The sequence below is a fragment of the Prionailurus bengalensis genome, chromosome B1, assembly GCF_016509475.1.
Source record: "Prionailurus bengalensis isolate Pbe53 chromosome B1, Fcat_Pben_1.1_paternal_pri, whole genome shotgun sequence".
Lineage (NCBI taxonomy): Eukaryota > Metazoa > Chordata > Mammalia > Carnivora > Felidae > Prionailurus > Prionailurus bengalensis.
The window spans coordinates 173584699-173611374 of NC_057344.1; the positions used below are offsets into that span (position 1 = coordinate 173584699).

Consider the following 26676-nt stretch of genomic DNA (forward strand, 5'->3'; position numbering starts at 1 on the left):
AAAAAAATGCCTTTCCTTTGTGTTCAGAATCTTTAAGGCAAGAGGAAAATCAAATAAGGTGGGTGGAAAGGAGTCCCTGCCCTTTGAACCTTATTGCACAACTGGAGAGAAAGGTCATGTACACGAAGATATATTGTAATATTGTGCAGTAAATCAGGTTAAAGTGGTATAGGATATAATTATTTTTCCATTAAAAAAAATCTTTCTGGTACTGACACTATGAAAAACTGCAGAATATTGGACAAAGTGTTTCATTTGTTTTTTAAGATTTTATTTTGAAGTAATCTCTATGCCCAATGTGGGGCTTGAATTTACAACCCTGAGCTGGAGAGTTGTGTTGTGACTGAGCCAGCCACGAGCCCCAGAAAAAGTTTTCTTGATGTATAGTTGTAGAAATAGATCACAAACACGGTAACAAAGTACTATCATCTTTGAACTGCATAAGAGAAAATGATTTTATATATAATATATATTAAAAACACTGGGTGTTATATGTAAGTGATAAATCCCTAAGTTCTATTCCTGAAATCATTATTACACTATATGTTAACTTGGGTTTAAATTATACATATATAGATAGATAGATAGATAGATAGATATAGATATATATATAGAGATAGATAGATATAGAGATAGATAGATATAAAAGACAATACCGTGAACAACTATTTCCACCACTAAAGGAGTATGAAACATAAAGAAATAATCACAAAATTAACTCCAGAAGAAGTAGAAAATCTGAATATACTAATAATCGTGAAGGAATTAAGTCAATAGTCTAAATTTTCTCCCTAGAAAGATATCAGTTGCAGATAATTTTAGATTTCACCAAATCCTCAAAAAAGAAGTAGTTAATCTCTGTCTTTTAATCAACTGTCTTAATGAACTCATTTTAAACATTAGTATAATAGTGACTCAAACTGAACAATGACCATATGAAAATTATATGCTTATGTAACTTATAAAAGTGATATTCTTAAAATATTGAAAATAAAGTGCATAAAAATGAAAAAAAAAACCCACACTTTTCTTTGTATATCGCATTAAAAAAAAATAAGTACTTAAAAATCTTCCAGACTTACCGGACAGTAGACAAATCCATCACTTTTTTCATCAATGAAAACTAATCTGGTCCCATTTGGGTCAGGAAAAATCTTTTTCACACTGACAGGGTGTCGATAATCATTAACAAATTGCCAGTCTTCAATGTAGAAATACTGAATGATACCAGTCTAAAAATAATCCAGTCATAGAAATATAAAGGTTGTCAAAAAAATACTTTTAGCACTTAAACATACTTCCTAATTTTAAGAGAAAATATACCATATTTTCATGTAGGAAGAGTCTACAACAATTGTTTACTATATGTAAAGGTACAGACCCGAGACAGTAAATGAGAATGTGCATTTAATTCAACAATTAGTTCTAACATTCTTAGTGATATAGCATAACTAAAGCATAACTGATTTTCAGATGTTTTCACTTATAAGAAATATCCTTACAGTTTAAGAATAACTTTCAAACCATGTTATTTTAAAATATTTTGCTGTTGGTAGACAAATTAGAAAATTAAATTTAAAATAAAAACAAACCACCTGATGCAATCAATTGTATTTTTATATATTAGCAATGAACTGTAGATACCAAAATTTAGAAATATATTACCATTTACAATCTCTCAAAAAAAACCCCGAAATATTTAGATATAAATTTAACAAAATGTGCACAGGATTTGTATGCTAAAAACTATAAAACACTGATGAAAGAATCAAAAAAGATCTAAATAAGTGGAGAGGTATACTATGTTCATGGATTGGAAGACTCACCATTATAAATATGTTAATTCTCTCCAACTTATATACAGCTTTACCAGAATTCTAATAAAAATCTCAAGATTTTTTGTAGATACAAACAAGATTATTCTAAAATTTATATGAAAATGGCAGAAGAACTATAATAGCTAAAGCAATTTTTAATAAAAAAAGAATAAAGTAGGAAAATCAGTTTAATCAGTTGCAAGTTTTTGGGTTTTGTTTTTTTTTTTTTGTTTTTTTTTTTTTTTTTAGCTACAGTAACCAAGACTGTGTAGTATTGGTGAGTGGACAGACACATAGGTCACTGGAACGGAATAAAGACAGACCCACCCAGATACTCCTAATTGATCCTTTTCCTTTTTTTACAAGATGTCTGTACTTCATTTTAAATAATAGCATATTGAGGTATAACTCATATACCATGTAATTCACCCACTTAAAATATAGAACTCCGTGGTTTTTAGCATAATTTACAGATTGATTTGTATAATGCTTGATCACAATTCATTTTAAAACAATTCATCATTTCAAAAAGAAACCCCATTTAGTAATCTTTCTCATTTTCCCCAACCCCATCCCACTCTCCCCACAGTCTTAGGTAACCACTAATCTACTTTTTATCACTAGATTTGTCTATTCTGGACATGTTACATACACAGTATCATACAATATGTGGTCTTTTGTGACTGCTTTCTTTTACTTAACATGATGTTTTCTAGGTTCATCTACTTTGTAGTAGGTATCAGTATTTTATTCCTTTTTATTGCCAAATAATATTCCATCGTATGGATAAGCTATATGTTCATTTATCAGTTGATGGACATTTGGGTTGTTTCCATCTTTTGATTATTATAAATAATGTTGCTATGAACATTGGTATACAAGTTTTATGTGGACATATATCTTCATTTCTCTTGGGTATATACATAGGAGTGCAATTCCTGGGTCATAAGGTAACTCTGTTTAATCTCTTACAGAACTGCCAGAGTATTTTCCCAAGCAGCTGCACCATTTTACATCCCCACCAGCAGTGTATAAGAGTTCTAATTCCTCTCCATCTCTCCCAACACTTGTTATTATCTGACTTTTTGATTATAGCCATTACAGTGGATGTGAGTGTTAACTTCACATTTACTCAGAAGTGAAAACTTGTTCACATAGAAACCTGTATGTGAATGCTTATAGAAGCTTTATTTGCAATATTCAAAAACTGGAACTAATTCAGATGTCCTTCAGTTGGTGAATCCTTAAACAAACTGGTACATCCATATCATAGAATGCTACTCAGCAATAAAAAGGAAAAAAATTATTCATGCACACAATGACTCAAATGAATCAAATGACAAATTATAGAAATGTAGAACAGATTACAGTTGACCCTTGAACAACACAGGGGTTATGGATACTGACCACCCCCATAATCAAAAATCCACATATAACTTTTGACTCCCCCCCCCCAAAATTACTAATAGCCTACTGTTGACTGGAAGCTTTACCAATAACACAACAGTTGATTAACACATATTTTGTATGTTAAATGTCTTATATACTGAATTCTTCCAATAAAGCTAGAGAACATACTACAAAAACCTTAAGAATACATTTACAGTACTATACTGAATTTATTGGAAAAAAAATCCACATATAAGAAGACCTGTACAGTTCAAACTCCTGTTGTTCAAGGTCAACTGTAACTTTGTTACCAGGGATCAAGATGGGGGTGAAAGCAGAAGGGAAGTGGATGTGTCTATAAAATAGACACGGATCCTCCTGGCAATAGAATTATTCTGTATCTTGACTATCAATGTTAATATCCTGGTTATAATATATAACATGTTACCATTGGGGGAAACTAGGAAAAAAGTATATTGGATCTCCCTGTTTTGCTTCTTGCATGGGATCTCTTTGTATTGTTTCCTACAACTGCCTGTGAATCTACAATGATCTCAAAATAAAAAGTTTAATTAAAATAAAAACACATAACATCTTGGACTTCTATTCAGGCCAAGACAGAGTAACAAACTGGATTTAACTTTCCCACCCAAACAACCAAAAAGAACAGACAAAATCATGAAAAAACAATTGTCAACATATTGGAATGAGGCAACAAAGAACAGTGATGCCTGAGATTTTGGAAGCAAACCAGGTGAGCCCTATGATTTCTCCAGCTTTTGCTTTGCAAGTTTTCAAGGCATGGCAAAGGGAGGAGGATACAGGCAGGGCAGGGCTCCCTGAGTTAAGGATATGGAGCTGAGAGTCCAGGGAGCACAGGTGGCTGGACTTTGCAGGGCAGAGGACAAGAGACAAAGAAGCTTGGAGAGCTGCAGGGGGTCCACCGTGAGTCCTCAGCTGGTAGCAATGACTGCATGCATGTGAAAAAACTACAAGGCCATGGAAAGAACCATCCAAAGGGATTAGAGGGAACAGAACTGGGAATAGTGACTGTTTCCAATAGTCAGATTGGAAAAAAAAGATCATAGCTCACAGGGCACTGGGTACAGAATACGGAAAGATCAAAAGTGAGAAATAATTAGCTATAGACTGAGCACTGTTTCACATCTGCCTAAGAAATTATAAAACCAAGACTCAAAAGGGCCAAACTGTTTCTAAGTCAATTAACTGCATCCCAGAGCAAAGTTCAAGAATATTTTTAGAAATACAAAAATATCTAGCACCCCAAAAGGTAAAATTACCAGGTATGCAAAAACACAGAAACACATGAACCATAATAAAGAGAGTAATTAATCAATAAAACCTGACACAGATATTAGAATTAGCAGATAAGGTCATTAAAACATGAAATTTTTTTAAAACTATATTTCATGTTTAAAAAGTTAAGTGGAGACATGGAAGACTAAAAAAAAGAAACATATCTTCTACAGATGAAAATACCACATGTGAATTGAAAAATACATTGGATGAGACTAATGACAGATTAGACACTACAGAAGAAAAGGCTAATGACCTTGAAATACAGCAGTAGAAACCATCCAATATGAAACAAAGAAAAAATAACAAAATTATTTGAAGAGCACCAATGCTAGGATAGCTTATTGGGTTCAATATAACTGTGTATTTTTTATTATTTGATTTTATCTAATTTGTTGACTTCTTAGCTACAACTTTGTTATTTTAGTGGTTTTTAGGTTTTGTAGTATACATACAACCTGTTAACGGGCATCTGCAAAAGATCTGTAGCTAAAATCATACGTAATGGTCAAGAACAAGATGAAGACACCACTCTCACCATTCCTATTCAACAATGAATTGGAATAAAAGGCATCCAGATTGGAAAAGAAGTAAAACTACCTTTACTCTGAGATGACATGATCATCTATATAGAAAATCCAGTGGAATTTACAAAAAACTACTAGAACTACTAAGTGAATCTAGCCAGGCTGCAGTATACAGGAATAATACACAAAAATCAGTTGCACTACTATATGCTACCAATGAACATTCAGAAATTAAAAACTAAAATGTAATACTATGTATTAAAAAAATGAAAAATGCTAAAATACAAAAATATGAAATACTTAGGTATTAATCTGATAAAAGGGGTATTGGTACACAGAAAACTTGAAAACACTGAGATAAAGAAAACCTAAATAAATGGAAATATATACCTTGCTCATTGGTGAGTAGAGTTTAAGATGGCAACTGATCTGTAAGTTCAACATGATACCATTAAAATTCCCAGCAGCCTTTTTGTAAAAATTAACAAGCTTATCATAAAATTCAAATGGGGATGCAAAGTACTGAAAATAGCCAAAACAACTTTGAAAAACAAACACAAAGTTGGAGGGCTAACACTACCTGATTTTAGGACTTATTATAAAGTTACAGCAATTAAAACAGCATAATACTCTTATAAAGATAGACACACAGATCAATGGAATGAGCAATTCCAGAAAGACCCACTTATTTATGGATAATTGATTTTTTAAAAATGTTTACTTATTATTTTTGAGAGAGAGGTGTGGGAGGGGCAGAAAGCGAGTGAGACACAGAATCGGAAACAGGCTCCAGGCTCTGAGCTGTCAGCACAGACCCTGACGCAGGGCTTGAACTCACCAACTATGAGATCATGACCTGAGCTGAAGTTGGCCACTTAACCGACTGAGCCACCCAGGCGCCCCTATGGACAACTGATTTGTGACAAAAGCACAAAGATGATTCAGTGGAGGAAGGACAGTCTTTTCAACAAATGGTGCTGGAACAATTGGAATATCTATAAACAAAAAATGAACTTTGATCTATACTATACCTTACAGTATAAACAAATTAATTCAAAATGGATTGCAGAACCAAATATAAAACATAAAGCTGTAAAACTTACAGAAGAAAACATAGTAGAAAAACCTTATGACCTTGGGTTAGGCAAAGATTACTCAGATAGGACACCAAAAGCACAATCTATAAAAAAAAAATTTTCATGTTGGACTTCATCAAAATCAAAACATTTTTTCTCTTTGAAAGACACTGGTAAGAGAAAGAAAAGAAAACTCATGCAATGAGAGAAAATACTTGCAAAGTATATATCTGATAAAGGACTTAAATCCAGAATATAAAAAAAAAAAAAAAAAAAAAAACTCAAAAATCAATAATAAGAACACAACCCAATTAGGAAATAGCCAAAGAAATTTGAACAGACATTTCACCAAAGATACACAGAAAGCAAACAAGCACATGAAAAGATGCTCCACATTAATCCATTAGAGAAATGCAAATTAAAATCACAATGAGATTTCACTTAAGATACACTTAAGAGTGGCTAAAATTAAAAAGACTGACCATGTCAAATGTCAGTGAGGATGTAGAGGAATAGGAATACTCACATACTGTTGATGGGAATGTAAAATGGTACAATCAATTTAGAGAACAGACTGTCAGTTTCTTAAAAACTTAAACACACACATGTCATATAATGTAGCCATTCTACTTCTTAGGTATTTATGGAAGAGAAAAGAAAGCATGTGTCCATGCAAAGACTTGAACATGAATGTTTACAGCAGCTTTATTTGTGAAGACCCCATACTGGAAACAATCCAGGCTGGAAACAACCCCAAACTAGAAACAGCCCCAATATCCATCCTTAGGTTCTTGAGTAAGCTAATTATAATAAATGCATACTATGAAACACCACTCCAGCAAGAAAAAGGAATCAACAATTGACACACACAGTAGGAAATGAATCTCAAAATAATGGCACTGAATAAAAGAAGGCAGATAGAAAGGAGTACATACTGTATGATTCCATTTACATAAAACTCTAGAAAACAGAAACTCATCTATAGTGACAGAGAGCAATCAATGTGGTGGGACAAGAAGGAAGAATCATAAAGCGGTGTGAGAAAACTTTTGGGGGTGATGGATGTGTTCACTAGTTTGGCTGAGTTGATGGTGTTTCACAGGTATATACATGTCAAAACTTACCAAATTGTGGTTTAAAAATTTTTAATGTTTTAATTCATTTTTGAGCCAGAGAGAGAGTATGAGTGGGGAAGGGGCAGTGAGAGAGGGAGACACAGAATCTGAAACAGGCTCCAGGCTCTGAGCTGTCAGCACGGAGACCAATGCGGGGCTCAAACTCACGAACCGCGAGGTCATGACCAGAGCGGAAGTTGAACGCTTAACCGACTAAACCAGCCAGGCGCCCCTCAAATTGTAGCCTTTAAATAGTGCAGTTTGTTGTCTATCAATCATACCTCGATAAAACTTTAAAAAACATGACGTAGTCAGAATCACTCAAGAAATATTGAGATAAGTGCTGACTTAATGTCAGACCACCACACCCTGAGTTCTTACTTCAGAATGCCATGTGGCATAGTGGAAAGAGTGGATTTTACATCAGGAGATACTGTTCACGTTCCACGTCTATCACAAACTTACTAACCTCTTAAAGTTCAGTGTCCTCATCTCTAAAACTTCTCTGCTTATTTTAGAAAACTAATGAGATAAAATAAGTGAGATCGGGGCTTTATAAACTGTCATGTATCATACAAATGTATTCTATTTACTATTATTTACCATTTCCCTTGCCACTTTACCTGACACATGAGGCCTACCCTACTGGTGTATATTACTAAAAAGACTGATCATTTTAGGTCAAACTTAAAGTCTCCCTTATGGCAATAGTGTGTTTTAAGACATGCTCTTTTTTAAAGAACAGTTCAATGTGAGAAAATGAAACATTTAAAACAGTGAATTGCTTTTCTAATTAATGTGGAAAACTGCCCTTCCTACCACCTTTACTAAATTATTTTAGAGATTGAACAAGATAACCGATATGATAGGTTTTGAAAAATCTTTGAAACCTATATTTGTACAAATATAAAGTGCTATTACTATGTTTTATGTCCATGTGACTAATGTAATATTTAGAGGAGTAGGGTACTAGTGGTTCAAAAGACGAGACGGTTAAAGTGGGATTCTCAATACACAATTAATTTTACTATTTATTAAATGCCTACTAAATGTAGGCAGTGAAGATCTAAAGCGGAATGAGGTGTCTTATGTTCATCACCACATTAAATCCTTAAAGCATCCAGATAAGGAAACTGAGGCTTGGAGGGGTTAAGTACCACCTAGCAAGTAATAGAACTGGCATGTGAGCCCAGACTTTCCAGGCTCCAAAGTCTGCTCTTTTTACTCTGCCATCAGAATTGCTTATAATCACAAAAGCAACTTGATAGCAAATCATGCCACCTATTTGCTGTATATGTCTATCTACTGTAAATAATATAACATACACAATATACATGCATATTACAAAATAACAATTAAAAATTCCCCTATGTTCTGTATCAAAGAAGCCACTACGTACATCTGTACCATAGATGAGGAAATCACCAGTTAAGGCATGGCATAAAATACGGCACTTATCATCCACTGCCGGGAAGAGTCGAGTCTCACGTTCTTCTTGAGCATCCAGGATTTCACTTTCTATCTAAAATACAAAAGAATAATAGCTTATAGGTGTATTTGACTAAACCTGGCCTGTAACAATCTAGGGAGATAGGAGAGAGTCTTCCTAAGTTCGATTAAACGTTCAGACTACTGAATGTCTACTGAGAAAGACATCAGACAGGAACAACCTGGCAGGGCAGCATTAAACAACCCCTTTTAGGGGAATGGTTTTGCAGCAGGCCCTGCAGTGGTAATAGCTACTCTCTTTGGTTTCCCAGAAGCAAAGAGGCATGAAATAGATGTAAGAGAGGCCCTTGTTCAGGGACCACATTGTGGGACCCAATGTCTTTTGAACAATAGGCTTCGTTTCAAGGATCCCCCCTAGCGACATGCCCAAATACAGAAGTCAATTCATTCCAGGAAGACCAGGCATATAACATGCCCATCAGTTTTTAATTTCCCACTAGATGCAGTCTACCAACAGGATCTACTTGGCTGCGGCAGTGTTGTGAGTAGCACAGTGGATATTTTGTTGGGTTTCTTGGAAACAGAGCAAGAAAGTTAACTGAACATCTCATGCAGAAGGGGTAAAGAGTTCTGTTAGTCCCTTATGCACACCTGGCTTTCTAGCTTTCTGACCAAAGTTCTTGATAATATGACATTAGGCTGATCATCATCATCATTTAAACTGAGTCATCACTAGTCCTGAGGGCTCTGGGACATCAAAATTATACTTACCAAGTGCAACTGGACTTTGCCTTCAAAAAGTGCAGCAGCATAGTCAGAATGAAGGCAAACACTGGATACCGTCCCCAGATATTCCACATCTTTCAATTTTTTAACAGCTGTAGCAATAAACACACACACACATTAATATATAAATGAAATTACATAAAGATCTGCAAATAATTTTTACATGTGTGTTTTTAAGGGCATTCTGAACCAAAAATTTGTATTTTGGCCGTTCTAAAGACAATCTTAGTTGTCATATAGATTTGCCTTTCAGGAATTCCATAGTGGTGCATGTGAAACCAAGTAAGAGAAAATAAAATCACGCATAAAACAATGAAAAATTACACTTTCGTGACAATAAGCTTAATGGTGTACTCTATTGGGGGATAATTCTCAGGCTCACTCTACTCCTGAGGGAGATCTGACCCCCAAAGGGGAGAAGAAAAAGCAAGGCTCCCTTCAGGTGCTAGTGGTCATTACTTCATGGATAAAAGGAGGGGGAAGGGACCCAACCACTAGCCTACCCAAGAAAGTGCCCAAGAAAGTCATTGTGCAAAGGTGGATCACACGTTACTTCATTTAGTTTTGCTCATGACCCCTTACAAGTAGAAGAATCCTCATTTTCCAGACGAAGTCTTCCAAAACAAGGCTCAGAGGGGTAGATAATTTGTCTACAGTCACCCAGCTACAAGGAGCAGAAGGGGAATTTGAACTCGGGGCCTAATTCTAAAGGTCAGACTCTGCCCACTATACCAATGCTGTGTTCACTGCAAAGGTAAAGGATAAAATCCTTCCAAAAATTATGCCAAGTTTTTAGAGGACTCACATAACCATTTAAGCTAAGAAAGAGGCATCTGAAGACAAAGAGTGAAAGACCTGGTCTTAAAAGAAACTTTCAGCATTTCCCAAATAATAACAGAAATTACATGCTGGTTAAGAAAACGACAACTGGATTGATACTTGCCATTTTCTCCAAGGACATAAAACCAAGCTCGATTATTCATTCCCACGGCCAGGTGATAGAGCCCTACGGCTACAAAGTTGGGTTCCACATCAACAGACACTGTGATTGGCAGCTCCTAGAACACAGAAGAGTAAGAGTAGCAAGTCAACTGCTACAACCATTTTGGTTTTACTGATAAATAGAATCAAAGTAATACTATTTTCATACTCCTTCTACAGGGTTGGCCACAGTGACTTCAAGCAGAGAGGTGAGATACGCAATCCTTGTGCTGCAGGCACCCCCGAGGATGGGAAGCTTGGTCAGGAAGACGTGCAGTGAGCCCCTCTGGGTAGACAGTGCCAGCAACTGGCCATCATCTGTCCAGGATAAGGTGCCCAACCCTGAAGTAAGTGACAGAATAAAGGAGTAGTCAAGAACAAATAATACTGTTGCGGGCAAACGAATATTTTTATTTTAAACTACAGAGACAAAAAAAAATCAAGTGTTTTCTTTAATGGTCTATACAGACTAAAACTTCACTATGGACAGGCATGTGAGCATGAGCATTGATTCATTCAGTAGTGGCTCAAAGAGAAAGTATGTCAGAATTTAGATTTTATGACTGAAATTGGGATTAAACTCACTATAAATCTTTAGATGAAAATGGATTTACAGCTTTGTAGAGGAGTAGGTTCTTTTAGGGAAACCTAATGAAGGTTAGAGTTAGGGTTATTTTAGCAAACTCTAATGAAGGGTGTTAATTTTATTCCTCCCACAATGAATGCAAATCATATAATAGTAAACACACTACTCTGTCATTGCAATAAAATGTCACTCTGCTTCAGAAAAACCAGTACCTTTATTTTCATCATCCAGGTTGATTATAGCATACATATCTTTTAATTCTGCCAAGTCATGAATTTTAATGCTGAAAAATGAAAAAATATGTATATAAATATAAGCGTTAAGCAAAATTGTTTCAGTTCATGAAAAAGTGTAGGCTACAGAACAGGTCAGTGTTTTCCAAAGGGGCCTGTATAGGATAATCATTTGGGTCATGGTAAGAAAATAGAATTTCTATAATTACATTTTATCTTAAAAAATTTTTCTATGTGGGGTGGTGGTTGTGCCCAGCTGCATTCTCTGATCTATAGTTTTAGGAACAAGGAGGTTTAAGTTGCCCTGAAGAAAACTTTGTGTAGGAAAACTTTCTTCTGAGCAGCATTAATTATTTAAGAAGTAAAAGGTTTCTCTTATCTGTGTGCTCCTCCGACCACCCTGAGTTCTTTCATACAAAGAGAAATGAAGTATAACAGAAAGACCATTTATCTGGAATCACAAGGCATAGGTTGAAAGCTCTGAAAAACTGCAGGCATATTGGGCACCTGGGTGGTTCTCATGATCTTGCAGTTCGTGAGTTCAAGCCCCGCATTGGGCTCTGTGCTGACAGCTTGGAGCTTGGAGCCTGCTTCGGATTCTGTGTGTGTGTGTGTGTGTGTGTGTCTCTCTCTCTCTGCTCCTCCCCCACTCTCTCTCTCTCAAAGATAAATAAACATTAAAAAAATACTAATGAAAAACTGCAGGCATATTACTTCATAGGGTTACAGAGAAGATAGGTCAGTTCATGCCAATGAAAGTTGCATAGCACAGTGTTGGGACACAATGGTTTTAAGATTTCTTTCCTCTTTTTCTCCTTTCCTCTCTCCTCCCTTCCACCCTTCTAGGGTTTTCCCTTTATATATATTACTTCCTTGTTTTCATTTAACTTTTTATTTTGATATAATTGTAGATCCACATGCAGCTGTGAGAGAGAATATGGAGATTGTATATACAGAGATTGTCTATACCCTCCACCTTTCCTTACATGTTAATATCTTGAAAATCTACAGGATAATAGTATAGTCAAATAATGACATTGATATAACCTCTTTCAGATGTCCCAGGTTTTACCTGTATTCATTTTGTGTGTGCATGTGTATGTACGCATGTGTTTGTATTTCGTTCCATGCGATTTTATCACATGCGAGATTGCTGAGATCCAGGACCACAGTCAGGATATAGAACAGTTCAATCACAACAAGGATCCTTGTGTTGCCCTTTTATATATGCACTTAACCTCCTTCCTCTCCACCCCAGATGCATTCCTAAGCCCTGGTCACCACTAATCTGTTCTCCATTTCTATAACTTTATCATTTCAACAGGATTACATAAATGGAATCACACAGTATGTGACATTTTGTGAATGGCACTTTTCATTCAGCATACTTCTCTGGAGGTTCACATCAGTTGTTGTGTGTATCAATAGTGTGTTCCTTTTTATGGCTGAGTAGTATTCCATGATGTGGATGTACTAGTTTAACCACTCACCCACTGAAGGACATCTGGATGGTTTCTAGTTTTTGACTATTACAAATAAAGCTGCTATAAACATTCATATTCAGGTTTTTCTGTGAATATAAATTTTCATGTGCCTGAGAAAAATGGCCAGGAGTGAAATTCCTGGGTCATACAGTAAGTACATGTTCAGTTTTTGTTGTTGTTGTTGTTGTTTTAAGAAACTGCCAAACTAGGGCACCTGGGTGGCTCACTGGGTTGAGCGTTTGACATCAGCTCAGGTCGTGATCTCATGGTTCATGGGTTCAAGCCCTGCATTGGGCTCTGTTGTCCGTGTAGAGCTTGCTTCAGATCCTCTGTCCCCCTCTCTCTGTGTCACCCCTACCCATGATCTCTCTCTCTCAAAAATGAATAAAATTAAAAAAAAAAAAAAAGAAAGAAACTACCAAACTGTTTTCCAATGTAGCTGTACCATTTTACACTCCTACCGGCAAGGTTTGAGTGATTTAGCTTCTCCTCATCCTTCCCAGCACTTGATGTTATAACTATTTTTAATTCTAGCCATTCTAATAGATGCATAGTAATATCTCATTGTGGTCTGAATTTGCATTTCTGGAATGGCTAATGATGTCAAACATCTTTTCATGTGTTTACCATCTATATATCTTCTTTGCTGAAATGTATGTCTTTTGCCGATTTTCTAATTGGATTGTTTGGTTTTTTTGAGTTTTGAGAGGGCCCTTTATGCATTCTTTTTTTCAACGTTTTTATTTATTTTTGGGACAGAGAGAGACAGAGCATGAATGGGGGAGGGGCAGAGAGAGAGGGAGACACAGAATCGGAAACAGGCTCCAGGCTCCCAGCCATCAGCCCAGAGCCTGACGCGGGGCTCGAACTCACGGACCGCGAGATCGTGACCTGGCTGAAGTCGAACGCTTAACCGACTGCGCCACCCAGGCGCCCCCCTTTATGCATTCTAAATACTAGTCCTTTGTTGGATACGTGGTTTGTGAATATTCTTTCTCATTGTGCTGTTTATCTTTCATTCTCTTAACAGAATCTTTCATGGGGTAAAATTTTTTAGTTTTGAGCAAGTCTAATTTTCCAATATTTCCTTATACAGATCATGTTTTTGGTTTTAAAACCAAGAACTCTTTGCCTAGACCTAGAAGATTTCCTGTTTTTATCTAAAAATGCTATAGTTTTGCATTTTAAATTTAAATCCACGACCCACTGAATTAACTTTTGATTAAGGTGTGAAGTTTGTTTTCCGGTTTTTTCCATATGGATATCCGGTTGCTTGGGCACCATTTCTTGGAAAGGCAATTTTAATTCTATTTAATTTTCTACTTTTGTCAAGAATCAGTTGTGCATATTTGTGTGGGTTTATTTCTGGCTTCTCTATACTGTTCTATTGATCTATGTGTCTTTCCCTCTGCCCATACCACATGGTCTTGATTACTGCAGCTATAAAGTGAGCTTTAATACTAGGTAAGATGATTCCTCTCATTTGATTGTTCTCTTCAAAAAATTTTTTTAAATGTTGATTTATCTTTGAGAGACAGAGACAGAGACACACACACAGAGCATGAGTGGGGGAAGGGCAGAGAGAGGGAGAGAATCCAAAGCAGGCTCCAAACTGTCAGTGCAGAGCCCTATGTGGGGCTTGAACTCACGAACCATGAGATCATGACCTGAGCTGAAGTTGGACGCTTAACCAACTGAGCCATCCAGGTGCCCCTTTATTGTTTTTTTTTAAAGATTGCTTTTAGCTATTTTAGGACCCGTGATTTTGCATATATACAATTGGTTCTTAAACAACATGGGGGTTGGGGGTGCCAAACCCTGCACAGTTGAAAAACGGCATATAACATTTGACTCCCCCAAAAGTTAACTAATAGCCTACTGTTGACTGGAAGCCCTATCGATAATATAAACAGTCTATTAGCACATATTTTGTATGTCATATACATTATATACTGTATTCTTACAATAACGTAAGCTAGAGAAAAGAAAATGTTATTAAGAAAATCTTAAAGATTTTAATTTACATTTACAGTACTGTATGTATTTTTAAAAATCTGCATGTAGGGGTGCCTGGGTGGTTCAGTTGGTTGAGTGTCCAACTCTTGACTTCAGCTCAGCTCACGATCTCATGGTTTGTGGGGGTTCAAGACCTACCTGCACTGCCCGTGAGGAACCTGCTTGGGATTCTCTCTCTCTCTCTCTCTCTCTCTCTCTCTCTCTCTCTCTCTCTCTCTCTGTCTCTCTCTCCCTGCCCCTCCTCTTTCTCTCTCTCAAAAAAAAATAAACTGAAAAATAAATCTGCACATAAGTAGATCCAAGCAGTTCAAACATCTGTTGCTCAAGGATTAACTGTGTTTTAGCATAAACTTGTCTATATCTACAAAAAAACCACCTTGGGATTCTCATATGAATTTCATTAAATCTATAGATTAATTTGGAGAGAACTGATATCTTCACTATGTTCAGTCTTCTGACCTATGAACAGTGTGTTTCTCCATTTCTTTGGGTCTCTTGATTTCTTCCAGCATCATATTGGAATTTTCAGCACATAGACCCTGTACATGCTTTGTTATGTGTAGATCTAAGTACTTCATTTTCTTTGGAGTAAAAAGGACATATTTTTAATTTGGTTTCCACAGGTTTGTTATCAGTATATAGAAATGTGACTGATTTTTGTGCATTGATCTTGCATCCTACAGCCATGCAGTGCTCACTCATTAGTTCTAGGCATTCCTTGTTTGTACTCCTTGAGATTTTCTACATACGCAATCATTTCATCTGCAAACAGATGGTTTTACTTTTCTCTTTTCAATCTGGATGTAGCTTATTTCTTTTTCTTGTCTTAAACTGCAGTGCCTAGAACTTCTAATATTAGGTTGCATTAGAGTAGTGGGAGTGGAAGCCTTGCCTTGTTCCCAATCTCAGGAGGCAAGCACTCAGTCTTTCACCATGAAAGATGATGTTAGGCTTTTTAGTAGACATTCTTTATCAAGTTGAGGTAATTCCCCCCCATCCCTAACTTACTGAGAATTCTTATCATGAATGGGTGTTAGATCTTATGAAATATTTTTTGTGTGTCAACTGATGTGATAGTATGGTTTTTCTTCAGGGGCAGATATAGTAACTTCATTGAATTATGAATGTCGATAAGGCTTGCATACTTGGAATACATCCCACTTGGTCATGAGGTATAATTCTTTTTATATATTGCTGACTTCAGTTTGTTAAATTTTGTTGAAGATTTTTTGTCCAAGTTCATGAGAGATTGGTCTCTAGTTTTTTTTTTCTTTCTTTTCTTTCTTTCTTTCTTTCTTTCTTTCTTTCTTTCTTTCTTTCTTTCTTTCTTTCATTCTTTCTTTCTCTTTGTATAGTTTGATTTTGGTATAAGGCCTTATAAAATAAGGTGAGAAGTGTTCCCTCCTCTTTTATTTTCTGAGGAGATTTTGTAAAATTGGTGTTAATTCTTTTTTAAAAAGAATTTGGTAGAATCCTCCAGCAAAACCATCTGAACCTGGAGATTTTTCAGGAGGCTTAAATTATTCAATTTCTTTAAAAGTTACAGGACTAATTCAGATTATCTGTTTCACCTGGGTTGAGTTTTGGTAGTGGTTTTTGAAGGATTTTTCCAGTCTTCTAACTTGCCAAATTTCTGAGTTGTCTGTAGTATTCCTCTGTAGTTCTGAAGTTGTAGTATTCCTTTATTTGTAGCGATATTCCCGTTTCATTCTTGATATTGGTGATTTGTGTCTTTATTTCTGTCATTCTTGCTAGAAGCTGATCAATTTTTTATCATTTTTTTTAAAAAACACCTTTTTGTTTTTTCCAATTCTATTTTCAATGTCATCAGTTTCTGCTCTTTATTATTTTATTCCTTCTGCTTTGCCTTTTGTTTGATCTTCTTTTTCTAGTTTCTTTAAGTAGGAATTTAGATTATTGATTAGAGATTTCAGTTCTATGTATTTTTAAATTTTCTCTAGGATATACTCATGATTTACTTGGAGTACGTTAATTTCCAAGTGTTCATAGAAGTTCCTGTTGTTTTTCTATTATTCATTTCAATGTGGTTATATTATAGCCAAGGAACACATTTTGTAGGACTTGAATTTAAATTTCTTGAGGTTTTGTGGGCACCAGGGTGGCTCAGTTGGTTGAGTGGTCAACTCTTGATTTCAGCTCAGGTCAGGATCCCAGGGTAATGGGATTGAGCCCTATGTCAGACTCCACTAAGCATGGAGCGTGCTAGAGATTCTCTCCGCCTCCACCAGCTCCCCCACCCACTCTCTTGCTCTCACTCTCTAAAACAAAATAAAAATAAATTTGTTGAGGTTTCATGGTCCAGGATATGGACTATCTTGGTGCATGTTCCATGGGTGCATAGAAAAAACATATATTCCATTGTTGGTGTAATGTCTAACAGATGTATGTTAAGTCTAGTTGGTTTACTGTGCTGTCCAAATCTATGAAGAGTTTAGCTAAGCTACTCCATGGTACTGCTGCCTCAGCATCCATTCTGTTTGGCCAAATGGCCTTAAATTGACACCCCTCCCTCCTTCTTATAAGTGCATGCCTTAGGTAGCAGCCCAGAGTCACAAGCAAACGTAAGTTCCGGATGTGACTTCCCCAAAAGCCCTTGTGATCAACAGTCTCCCCTGCCTCCTACCACCTGTGTGCCTTATGTTCCCCTAGGATAAGCTCTCTGGGGCTTACCCCACTCTTTTGGTTAGAGTTGACCAATTTGGACTTAGCCTGGGAAACCCAAAGCAGTTTATTCATGAACCCTATTTTTTCCATGAACCCTATTAACAGCACATGCTCCTGGTTGTCTCTTTTTGTCTGAACTGTGCCTTGAACTCTCTGTGAGACCCCTCAAGACAGGCAGGTATTTCCTCCTGGACCTGTGAATAGTGAATTTCTCCATTTCAGTTCTTCTTGTTGTGTATTGTTGAACGGCAGCTTATGATCTGACACTCTGTGCTCTACTTAGTAAGTGTCAATTTGATACTTTTAATTCCTTGTTGAACTTCTAATTGTTCCATACATTACTGAAAGTGGGACGCTGAGGACTTCAACTATTATTGTTGTCTATTTCTCCTTTTAATTCTGCCAGTTTTTACTTCATCTATTTTCAGGCTCTGTTGCTAGGTGTGTGCTCATTGAGCATTGTTATATCTAATCAATATGCAGTCTCTCTCCCCATCCCTGTAATTTTCTTTGCTCTTTGTTTGATACCCAGACAGACACCTAGCTTTCTTTTGGTTAGCACTTGGATGATCTTTTTCCATCCTTTCACTTTTACCTGGTTATTTCATTATATGATTATATTGAAGTGAGTTACTTACAATATATAATAGGGTCATTTAAGAATTCTAATAGTCTATGTCTAATAATATTGTCATTTACACGTTTAACATAGTTAATTGATCTGTGTGAACTTAAATCTACTGTTTCGTTATTTTGTTTGTCCCTTTGTTCCTGTTTGTCCTTTCTTGCCACTTTTAGATTTGAACATTTTTCAGTATTCCATTTTAATTTACCTATTGTGTTTTTGTATATATCTCTGCCTATTTTTTAGTGGTTGCTCTAGATTATAACATACATATTTAATTTCACAGTCTCTTTAGAATCAGTATTTCACCACTTCAAATAATGTAGAAATCACATATAACTTTAACCTCTTCCCTTTATGTTGGGGTTGTCTTACGTACTGCATCTTAATATGCTGAACATACTATCAGACAATATGATAATTTTGCTTTCAACAGCATGTATGTTAAAGGTCTCAAAAAAATGATCTATTATATTTACCATTTCTGTCGTTCTTCCTTCATTCTTGATGTTCCGAATCCTCTGCTGTCATCTCTTCTGTCCCATCTGAAGAACTTCCTTCAGCAATTCTTCTAGAGCAGGTCTGCTAGCAATAAATTCTCCTCATTTTTCCTCACCTGAGAATGTTTCCATTTCACTTCATTACTGACAGATATTTTCACTGGGTAATGAATTTCAGCTGACTGTTCTTTTCTCTCAGCCCTTTAGGAAGCTGTGATGCTTCCTTCTGGCCTCCATGACTTATGGTGAGAAATCCACTGTCATTTAAAATGCTGTTTTTTAGCTGTTTTTTTGTCTTTAGTTTTTAGCAGTTTATGATGTATCTGAGCTAGGTTTTTTTGGACTTATGTGGACAATTTTTATAAAGCTGCTACCTTTACCTCCATCCTCTTGGCACTGGCACCTTTTGATTGCCTTTTCCAAGCAAGTTGAAACTTTCTTGATTCTTTGTATGTCAGGCAACTTTGGGTTCTATTTCGGATATTCTGAATATTATGTTTGAAACTCTTGCACTTTGTCTAAGTCCCATAGAGAAGGCTAATTTTTTTTTTTTTTTTTTTTCCCAAAGCAGGCAACCAACCCAGTTGGGTTCAGGCCATGAGTATCAACCAGCCTTTTGTGGGTTGTGGTTTCAACATCAGTTCCATTTTCAAAGGCTTTGCAGTCATATTCGGATATGTTCCTGTATGGCCCACTCTGTGGCCCATAGGACTTGCATTATGATCTGTTAGTTCAGTTCTCAAAGTCTTTGGTATGTTTAGGATGAGATACACATGTATAGCTCAGGAGTGAACCTAGGAGCTCATAAATATCTTTAGATGCTTGCTTTCCAGAGTTCCTCCCTCTCTAGGATCTCCCTGGTATGTTCTGATTCCCTGGGGATCCCTTTTTTGGTCTTCCAGCAGTAAATTTTGGGCTCTAGTTACCCTGCAGGGTCTTGTCCTTCCCACAACTGTACCCATACCTGCCACCAAGCAGTGGGAGGGCAGGGGGAAAAGTAAGCAGCAGGGTTTACCCCACTTTCCTGGGACCACAGCCCCTGTAACTGGAGGAAGGTTACCCTCTGTCAGAGCTGTAGGCATCTGAGGGTCCTTCTTGCCGGAGCTGTTGCTGCCACTGCAGGTTGCTTGGTGGCCAGGGCATGAAAGAAGAAAGAAAGAAAAAGAAAGGAAACTGGGAAATTTCCCCAACTGTCTCCGAGCGTAAGAGGAGTTCTCTTTCCTGCAACTTGAGCCAGAACCAGAGGACTTCTCTCAGAGCTCTCTTATTTAAGTTCTGGTTTCTACTTCTGGATTTTGGCTGCCTTCAGTCCTGAGAGATTGGAAGACGAATGGGAGACTCATTACTGGTTCAGTGGTACTTCAAATTCTGGTCTTCTTCAATATGCCTACTATTTACTTTTTAAAGTCCTCAAATAGCTGTTCCATGCATTCTGCCCAGGTTTTTTTTTTTTTTTCTTCAATATATGAAATTTATTGTCAAATTGGTTTCCATACAACACCCAGTGCTCATCCCAAAAGGTGCCCTCCTCAATACCCATCACCCACCCTCGCCTCCCTCCCACCCCCCCCTCAACCCTCAGTTTGTTCTCAGTTTTTAAGAGTCTCTTATGCTTTGGCTCTCTCCCACTCTAACCTCTTTTTTTTTTCTTCCCTCCCCCATGGGTTTCTGTTAAGTTTCTCAGGATCCACACAAGAGTGAAAGCATATGGTATCTGTCTTTCTCTGTATGTCTTATTTCACTTAGCATAACACTCTCCAGTTCCATCCACGTTGCTACAAAGGTCTGCCCAGGGTTTATAGCTGTATTCAGTGAGAGAGACAGATGGAATGTGCTTACTTCATATTACCTGGAATTACCTATTTTAAGATGGATTTTCAAGCATACTCAATTTTAGGTGTTGTATTTAGTTTACATCTAGTATTTATTTTAGGTTTTGCCCTGAGTGTTAACAGCAGAAGCAATCTTAGAAATTTTCAATTGCAAACAGGTTTTAGGAGTGCAAGAAAGTATGGTGGATAGAGTCATATTAGCCATCAAAGTCTTGTTGAATATCTTCAATATTCCTTACACAAGCTTTCCTGGGAAAATGTGAATATAACTTACCAGGTGTCACCACATGTAGCAGCTTTATTCAGCGTCTGTGATACTGCAATACTGGTTAGACTATCTTTGTGGTCACGAGCCTGAAATATCTCTTGACCAATCTCTCTAATATGAGTGGAGATGACCACAAAAATTCCACGTGAAAAGCCAATCATGATGTAGCCATCACCATACCTATAGCAACAAAGGCAACAATACATTAAAAGGATGATTATCATTTGCAATAAAGTAAATAAGCAAGTGCCTTAAAACTAAAGAACTACAGAATCCAATTTATCAAGGGCCATGTAATATGCTAGGTAGTTTCACATATTTAATTTTTTTTTAATGTTTATTTCTGACAGAGAGAGAGAGAGAGAGAGAGAGAGAATATGAGTGGGAGAGGGACAGAGAGAGGAGGAGACATAGAATCCAAAGCAGGCTCCAGGCTCTGAGCTGTCAGCACAGAGACTGTTGTGGGGCTCAAACTCATGAACCATGAGATCGTGATTTGAGCCGAAGTTGGCCACTTAATTGACTGAACCACCCAGGTACCCCAAGTTTCACATGTTAAATCATAGTTTACAATCCAGAAAATGTTACATATAGAAGTGAAAATGCTAAGGTCAAAAATGAAATATATTAGTAAGGAAAAACACACGGATATCTTTTGGTAATAAGCTTTTTTTACATACCACCTATAGCAGACAATGTTACCATAGCGCTGCTGAAATTCCAGATCAATTGGACTATCTGGTTCATTCAGATTATAAAGAAACAAAGTTTTCTTGCCAACCACCACACTGATCTGCCAGAAAAGATTAAGAGATCATGCAAATGAATTACTCAGTACTTCGTGAAGACCAATAAGGAAATTCAAATAGCTAAATCTAATTTATGCAAACAATGAGCCAGGTTTACATTAAATGTTGTAAGTAATAAGATAACGTGATTTAAAAAAATACATTGTAATATATAGTCTGGGAAGGGTCCTTGGCTTTACACACATCCAACATACCCTTTGAAAAGTACATTAAAATTGGGGCGCCTGGGTGGCGCAGTCGGTTGAGCATCCGACTTCAGCCAGGTCACGATCTCGCGGTCCGTGAGTTCGAGCCCCGCGTCAGGCTCTGGGCTGATGGCTCAGAGCCTGGAGCCTGTTTCCGATTCTGTGTCTCCCTCTCTCTCTGCCCCTCCCGCGTTCATGCTCTGTCTCTCTCTGTCCCAAAAATAAATAAACGTTGAAAAAAAAAATTAAAAAAAAAAAAAAAAGAAAAGTACATTAAAATAGCTGGGTGTTACTTTATTTTATTTAAAAAAATTAAAAAAGAAAAAAAATTTTTAGCCTTTATTTATTATTGAGAGACAGAGAGAGAGACAGAGTGTGAGCAGGGGAGGGGCAGAGGGAGACACAGAATCTGAAGCAGGTTCCAGGCTCTGAGCTGTCAGCACAGAGCCTGACACGGGGCTCAAACTCACAAACTGTGAGATCATGACCTGAGCCGAAGTTGGATGCCTAACTGACGGAGCCACCCAGGCGCCCCTATAAAATTTTTTTTTAATGTTTTATTATTTATTTTTGAGGGGGAGAGAGAGAGAGAGAGAGAGAGAGAGAGAGCAGAGGAGGGGCTGAGAGAGAGGGAGACACAGAATCTGAAGCAGGCTCCAGGCTCCAAGATGTCAGCACAGAGCCTGACACGGGGCTTGAACTCACGAGCTGTGAGATCATGACCTGAGCCAAAGTTGGATGCTTAACCAACTGAGCCACCCAGGTGCCCTTGGGTGGGTTAACTTTTTAAAATTCTCTACACCTCTCATTAGAGTTCTGTGCAATACAGGACTGTAAGTCTGACGAAGTTCCATTGAAACTGAATTCATATCCAGAGTATAGAGAGTTTTCCATCCTAAGAGGACATTCTGATTTTGAGTCACATTGTGTGGGTAACTGAGCTCAATTTTTTATATCATCATTCTTTCCATCACCTGCAGGTCACTGGTCAATGTTGCTAGACTAGTGTCCCTCCATTACTCACACAGTCAATATTTGATTGTAATTTTCAGTGCAGGGTTTACCTGTGTGAGGGAGGGGAAGGAGTGTATTACTTATTTGGGCTCATTAAGAGTGATGGATTTATATAAAAAGAGAAACACTGATATATTTCCTTGATTCTACCAATTATAAGTCACTATCAATTAAATAGCTTTTTAAGAAATTGGATCATTTAATTTAAATATATTTGTATTAATTGTGAAAATCATCTGGATTTCAGTGTATTAAATTGTGGCAGGGAAAATGCATCTAAGCTATTAACAAAATACAAAGTACAATTTACAGAGCTCTGGTCACCATCTCCAATAGTGTGGAAAAAAAAATGATATAGAAATCAAGACTTCTATTTGTGAAGGCACCCTCCCTGTTTTTACCACCACAAGAATCGGAAGAGCAACACCCACTGCATCAGGAAGATGCCTTCATCTGCTGTGACACCAGGCAGCTAGATGTTGCCAGCAGCAGCAAAAGCAACTTACATGCCTAAGAGACTGGAGCTTACACTGATTTAATAAATGACAGACCATAATTTATTTATCACTATACATTCTGAACCATCCTAGAAAAGGAGAAAAAATAGTCTACAAAAGTATCAAAATAACTTGGGCATGGATTTGACTTGGAATTCTTTAAAAAATTTTTTTTAACATTATTTTTGAAAAAGAGAGAGAGAGAAAGAAAGAGAGACTGCGTGCACACAAGTGGGGGAGGGGCAGAGAGAGGAGACACAGAATCCAAAGCAGGCTCCAGGGTCTGATCTGTCAGTATAGAGCCTGGTGTGGGGCTTGAAACCACGAACTGCGAGATCATGACCTGAGCTGAAGTTGGACACTAAACCGACTGAGCCCCCCCAGTGCCCTGGTTTAGCATTCTTACTGTGCTTTCAGCAGCAGACATTCGATCATCAGTCTTCATCGTGGAAAACTGCATGTCGCTAGGCTCTGATCTCACTGACGTCTGCAGGGATAGAAATGTTATCACTATGAACAAATGCAACACTTAAATTCATTCTGAATATTAATAAAACAGGTAACTTGCTTTTACTTCTGTTATACCTGAAAATCCCACCGTGAATAAACCTCTAGAAATTCTGGATGAAATGGAACAAATATCTTATCAAATAGATACATTAAGCTTGAAAGAAGGTAAGGAAAATTTCCAGGGACAATAAGCAAAGATCAAACCATAAACCAAAGTATGTGTGCAACTATCCAGAGCAGTTGGTAAGTTGATAATAAAGAAGCCCATTTGATTTGGGCTGAGCTTTGAGTCAGAAGAAATGCCGAAAACGTTCTTTTCAAATCAAACGTTCCTTCCTATCCTCATTATGATCTGAAGTTCAAATTTATACTTTGAGTGGTCTAGAAACTCCTTGGAGTGTTTATCAAAGGCAAATCCAAAGCTTCTTCCAAAGCTGCAAAAAAATTTCCACAGACAAGCCCTGCTGAAGATGAGCTCACAATTCAAAATGAGAAAAGTCACAAAGAAATAATGCATCAAGAGCAAAAGTCAGCAGATCTAAAAATAACAGAATTCTCAGAGAGAGATCATAAAGTAATGCTTTAAAATGACTAAACACATAAAAAGACTCATAAGTATGACAAGAGACTTTTTCTTTATAATTTTAGAGAGAGAGAGAAAGTGGTGGAGAGGGGCAGAGGGAGGGGGATAGCATCGTAAGCAGGCTCCAATGCTCAGCGTAGAGCTTGATGCAAGGCTTGATCCCACAACTCTGGGATCATGACCTGAGCTGATATTAAGAGTCAGATGCTCAACCAACTGGGCCACGTAGGCACCCTGACAAGAGACTTAAAAAAAAAAAAATCCTGACAGATTTTTAAGAGAACTACAAAGTATTTTTCTTTTTTAATTAAAAATACAGCTGACCCTTGAATAACATGGAGGTCAGGGTAGCCGAGCCCCTGCACAGTTCAAAATTGGCATAAAATGTTGATTCCCCAAAACTTAACTACTAATAGCCTACTGCTGACTGGAAGCCTCATAATAACATAAACACTCAATTAATACATGGTTTGCATGTTATGTATATTAAATACTGTATTCTTACAATAAAATAAACTGGAGAAAAGAAAACGTTATTAAGAAAATCATGGGGTGCCTGGGTGGCTCAGTCAGTTGAGCATCTGACTCTTGATTTCAGCTCAGGTAATGATCCCAGGGTCGTGGGATTGAGACTCACGTCAGGCTCCACGCTGAGCATGGAGCCTGCTTGACATTCTCTCTCTCTCCCTCTGTCCCTCTTCCCCATTCACTTTATCTCTCTCTAAAAAAAGAAAAAAAAGAAAGTCATAAGAGAAAATACATTTATGGTGCTGCACTATATTTATTGAAAAAAATCCGCATATAAGTAAATCTGCACCGTTCAAACCCATGTTGTTGAGGGATCAACTGTATACTTGACATACAATATCCTATTACTTCTAGATAAACATCATAGTAGTTCAATATTTATATACTTTACAAAATTATCCCCATAGTCTAGTACTATCTCACCATACAAAATTATTACGATATTACTGACTATATTCCCTATGCTATATATCATACCTCCATGACTTATTTTGCAACTGGAAATTTGTACCTCTTAATCCTATTAATGCCTATTTTGCTCTAAAGTACTTATTAAAAATGAAAAGAAGAATCACTAAAATAAAAAAACTCAAATTTGACCAAATTTCAAGAGTAAGTGAACTGATTTGATGAAATTATCCAGAAGTTGTAGTGACAAAAAGATATTACGAAAGAGAGTTAAAGAGATAGGAGGTCCTACATATGTCTAACTGACACTGCAGAAGGACAGAATAGAAAGAGCAAGAGGTAATACCCAAGAGATAATGACTAAGAATTTTCCAGAATTGATGAAAGACAGCAATTTTCAGATTCAAGAAATAAGACAAACCCTTAATAGGACAAATAAAAATAAATGTACACAAGTAACACTAGAGTGATCTTCAGAATAGTAAAGTCAAAATAATTCAGAGACAGTACCAAATAAAGCAATGCTTTTAATGTATGCTTTGCTTACCACAGGACAACTTAAGTAGTATGTCTAATTCTGGAAGTATATATCTTAAAGATCAGAAATGGGAAATGTATGCAGATAATGGCTGAATATAGCGACTTCCTGGGATGCTCTGTAGCAAAACATTGTAAGACCATGTCTTCATTCAGTGTTGATGTCTGATATGGATACAAAAATGTGGAGCTAAAGCATTTGAACTGTATTATCATTCTAATTCAAAAGGGTACCAACATAGAATGCTCAAAATTTTAGGTTTCTAGGAAATATCTTTTACACTAGTTAATCTTTCTTAAGAACCACTTTAATCATGCTATGGTTCTGCTCAACATGGTTGAGTTACTTCTGCTTAACTTTCAGAGCTTTCCAGATACAGGAACCAACTTTCTTCTTCAGCCTTATTTTCTATAAATTTTCAATCAAAGCCCACATCTTCAGTCAAGCCAATCTTGAATGAGCCATAAACAAGCTTCAAGTTTTTCTTCTTATCTTTGTTCATGCTGCTTTGCGTGGGTTGAATGACAGACTGCTAAATGTCTTATGGTATCCACTAAAACAAGTTTCAGTGGGGCACATGATCGATGATCTACAGAGACTAAATTTGTAGCTTCCCTGGCAGCAGTGTGGCGTGACTATATGATTAGGTTCTAGTGATATGAATGGAAATAATAAATGCATCTTCCAGACTAGGTCCTTTAAATGTTTCTTGCACTCCACTTCTCTTTCTCCCTTCCCTGGGGTGGAAATACAGATCTGGTGCTGTTAACTATGCATATGAAGACAAAACATCCTAGCAAATAGCAGAGCAGTAAGATGGAAGCAAGGAACCTGGGACTATGTACAGCCTTGTGAAGCAGACATGCAGAGATGATCTGCCTACCTCTCTCTGTTATATGAGAAAGAGAAAGAAGAAAA

At 36.9% G+C, this 26676-nt stretch overlaps 1 protein-coding gene across 2 annotated transcripts in view; it reads right to left on the bottom strand.

Annotated features, from left to right (window-relative positions):
• Positions 1 to 26676, bottom strand: part of WDR19 (WD repeat domain 19) — a 113254-nt gene that overhangs the window by 64578 nt on the left and 22000 nt on the right. For both annotated transcript variants that reach the window (XM_043553289.1, XM_043553287.1), the window contains exons 7-15: positions 23598 to 23678; positions 21367 to 21479; positions 20693 to 20866; positions 11256 to 11326; positions 10627 to 10799; positions 10420 to 10534; positions 9462 to 9568; positions 8641 to 8763; positions 1083 to 1232 (exon numbers count right to left, since the gene is read on the bottom strand). In XM_043553289.1, coding sequence (XP_043409224.1) covers positions 1083 to 1232; positions 8641 to 8763; positions 9462 to 9568; positions 10420 to 10534; positions 10627 to 10799; positions 11256 to 11326; positions 20693 to 20866; positions 21367 to 21479; positions 23598 to 23678 — 1107 coding nt within the window. The remainder of the gene's footprint in view (positions 1 to 1082; positions 1233 to 8640; positions 8764 to 9461; positions 9569 to 10419; positions 10535 to 10626; positions 10800 to 11255; positions 11327 to 20692; positions 20867 to 21366; positions 21480 to 23597; positions 23679 to 26676) is intronic.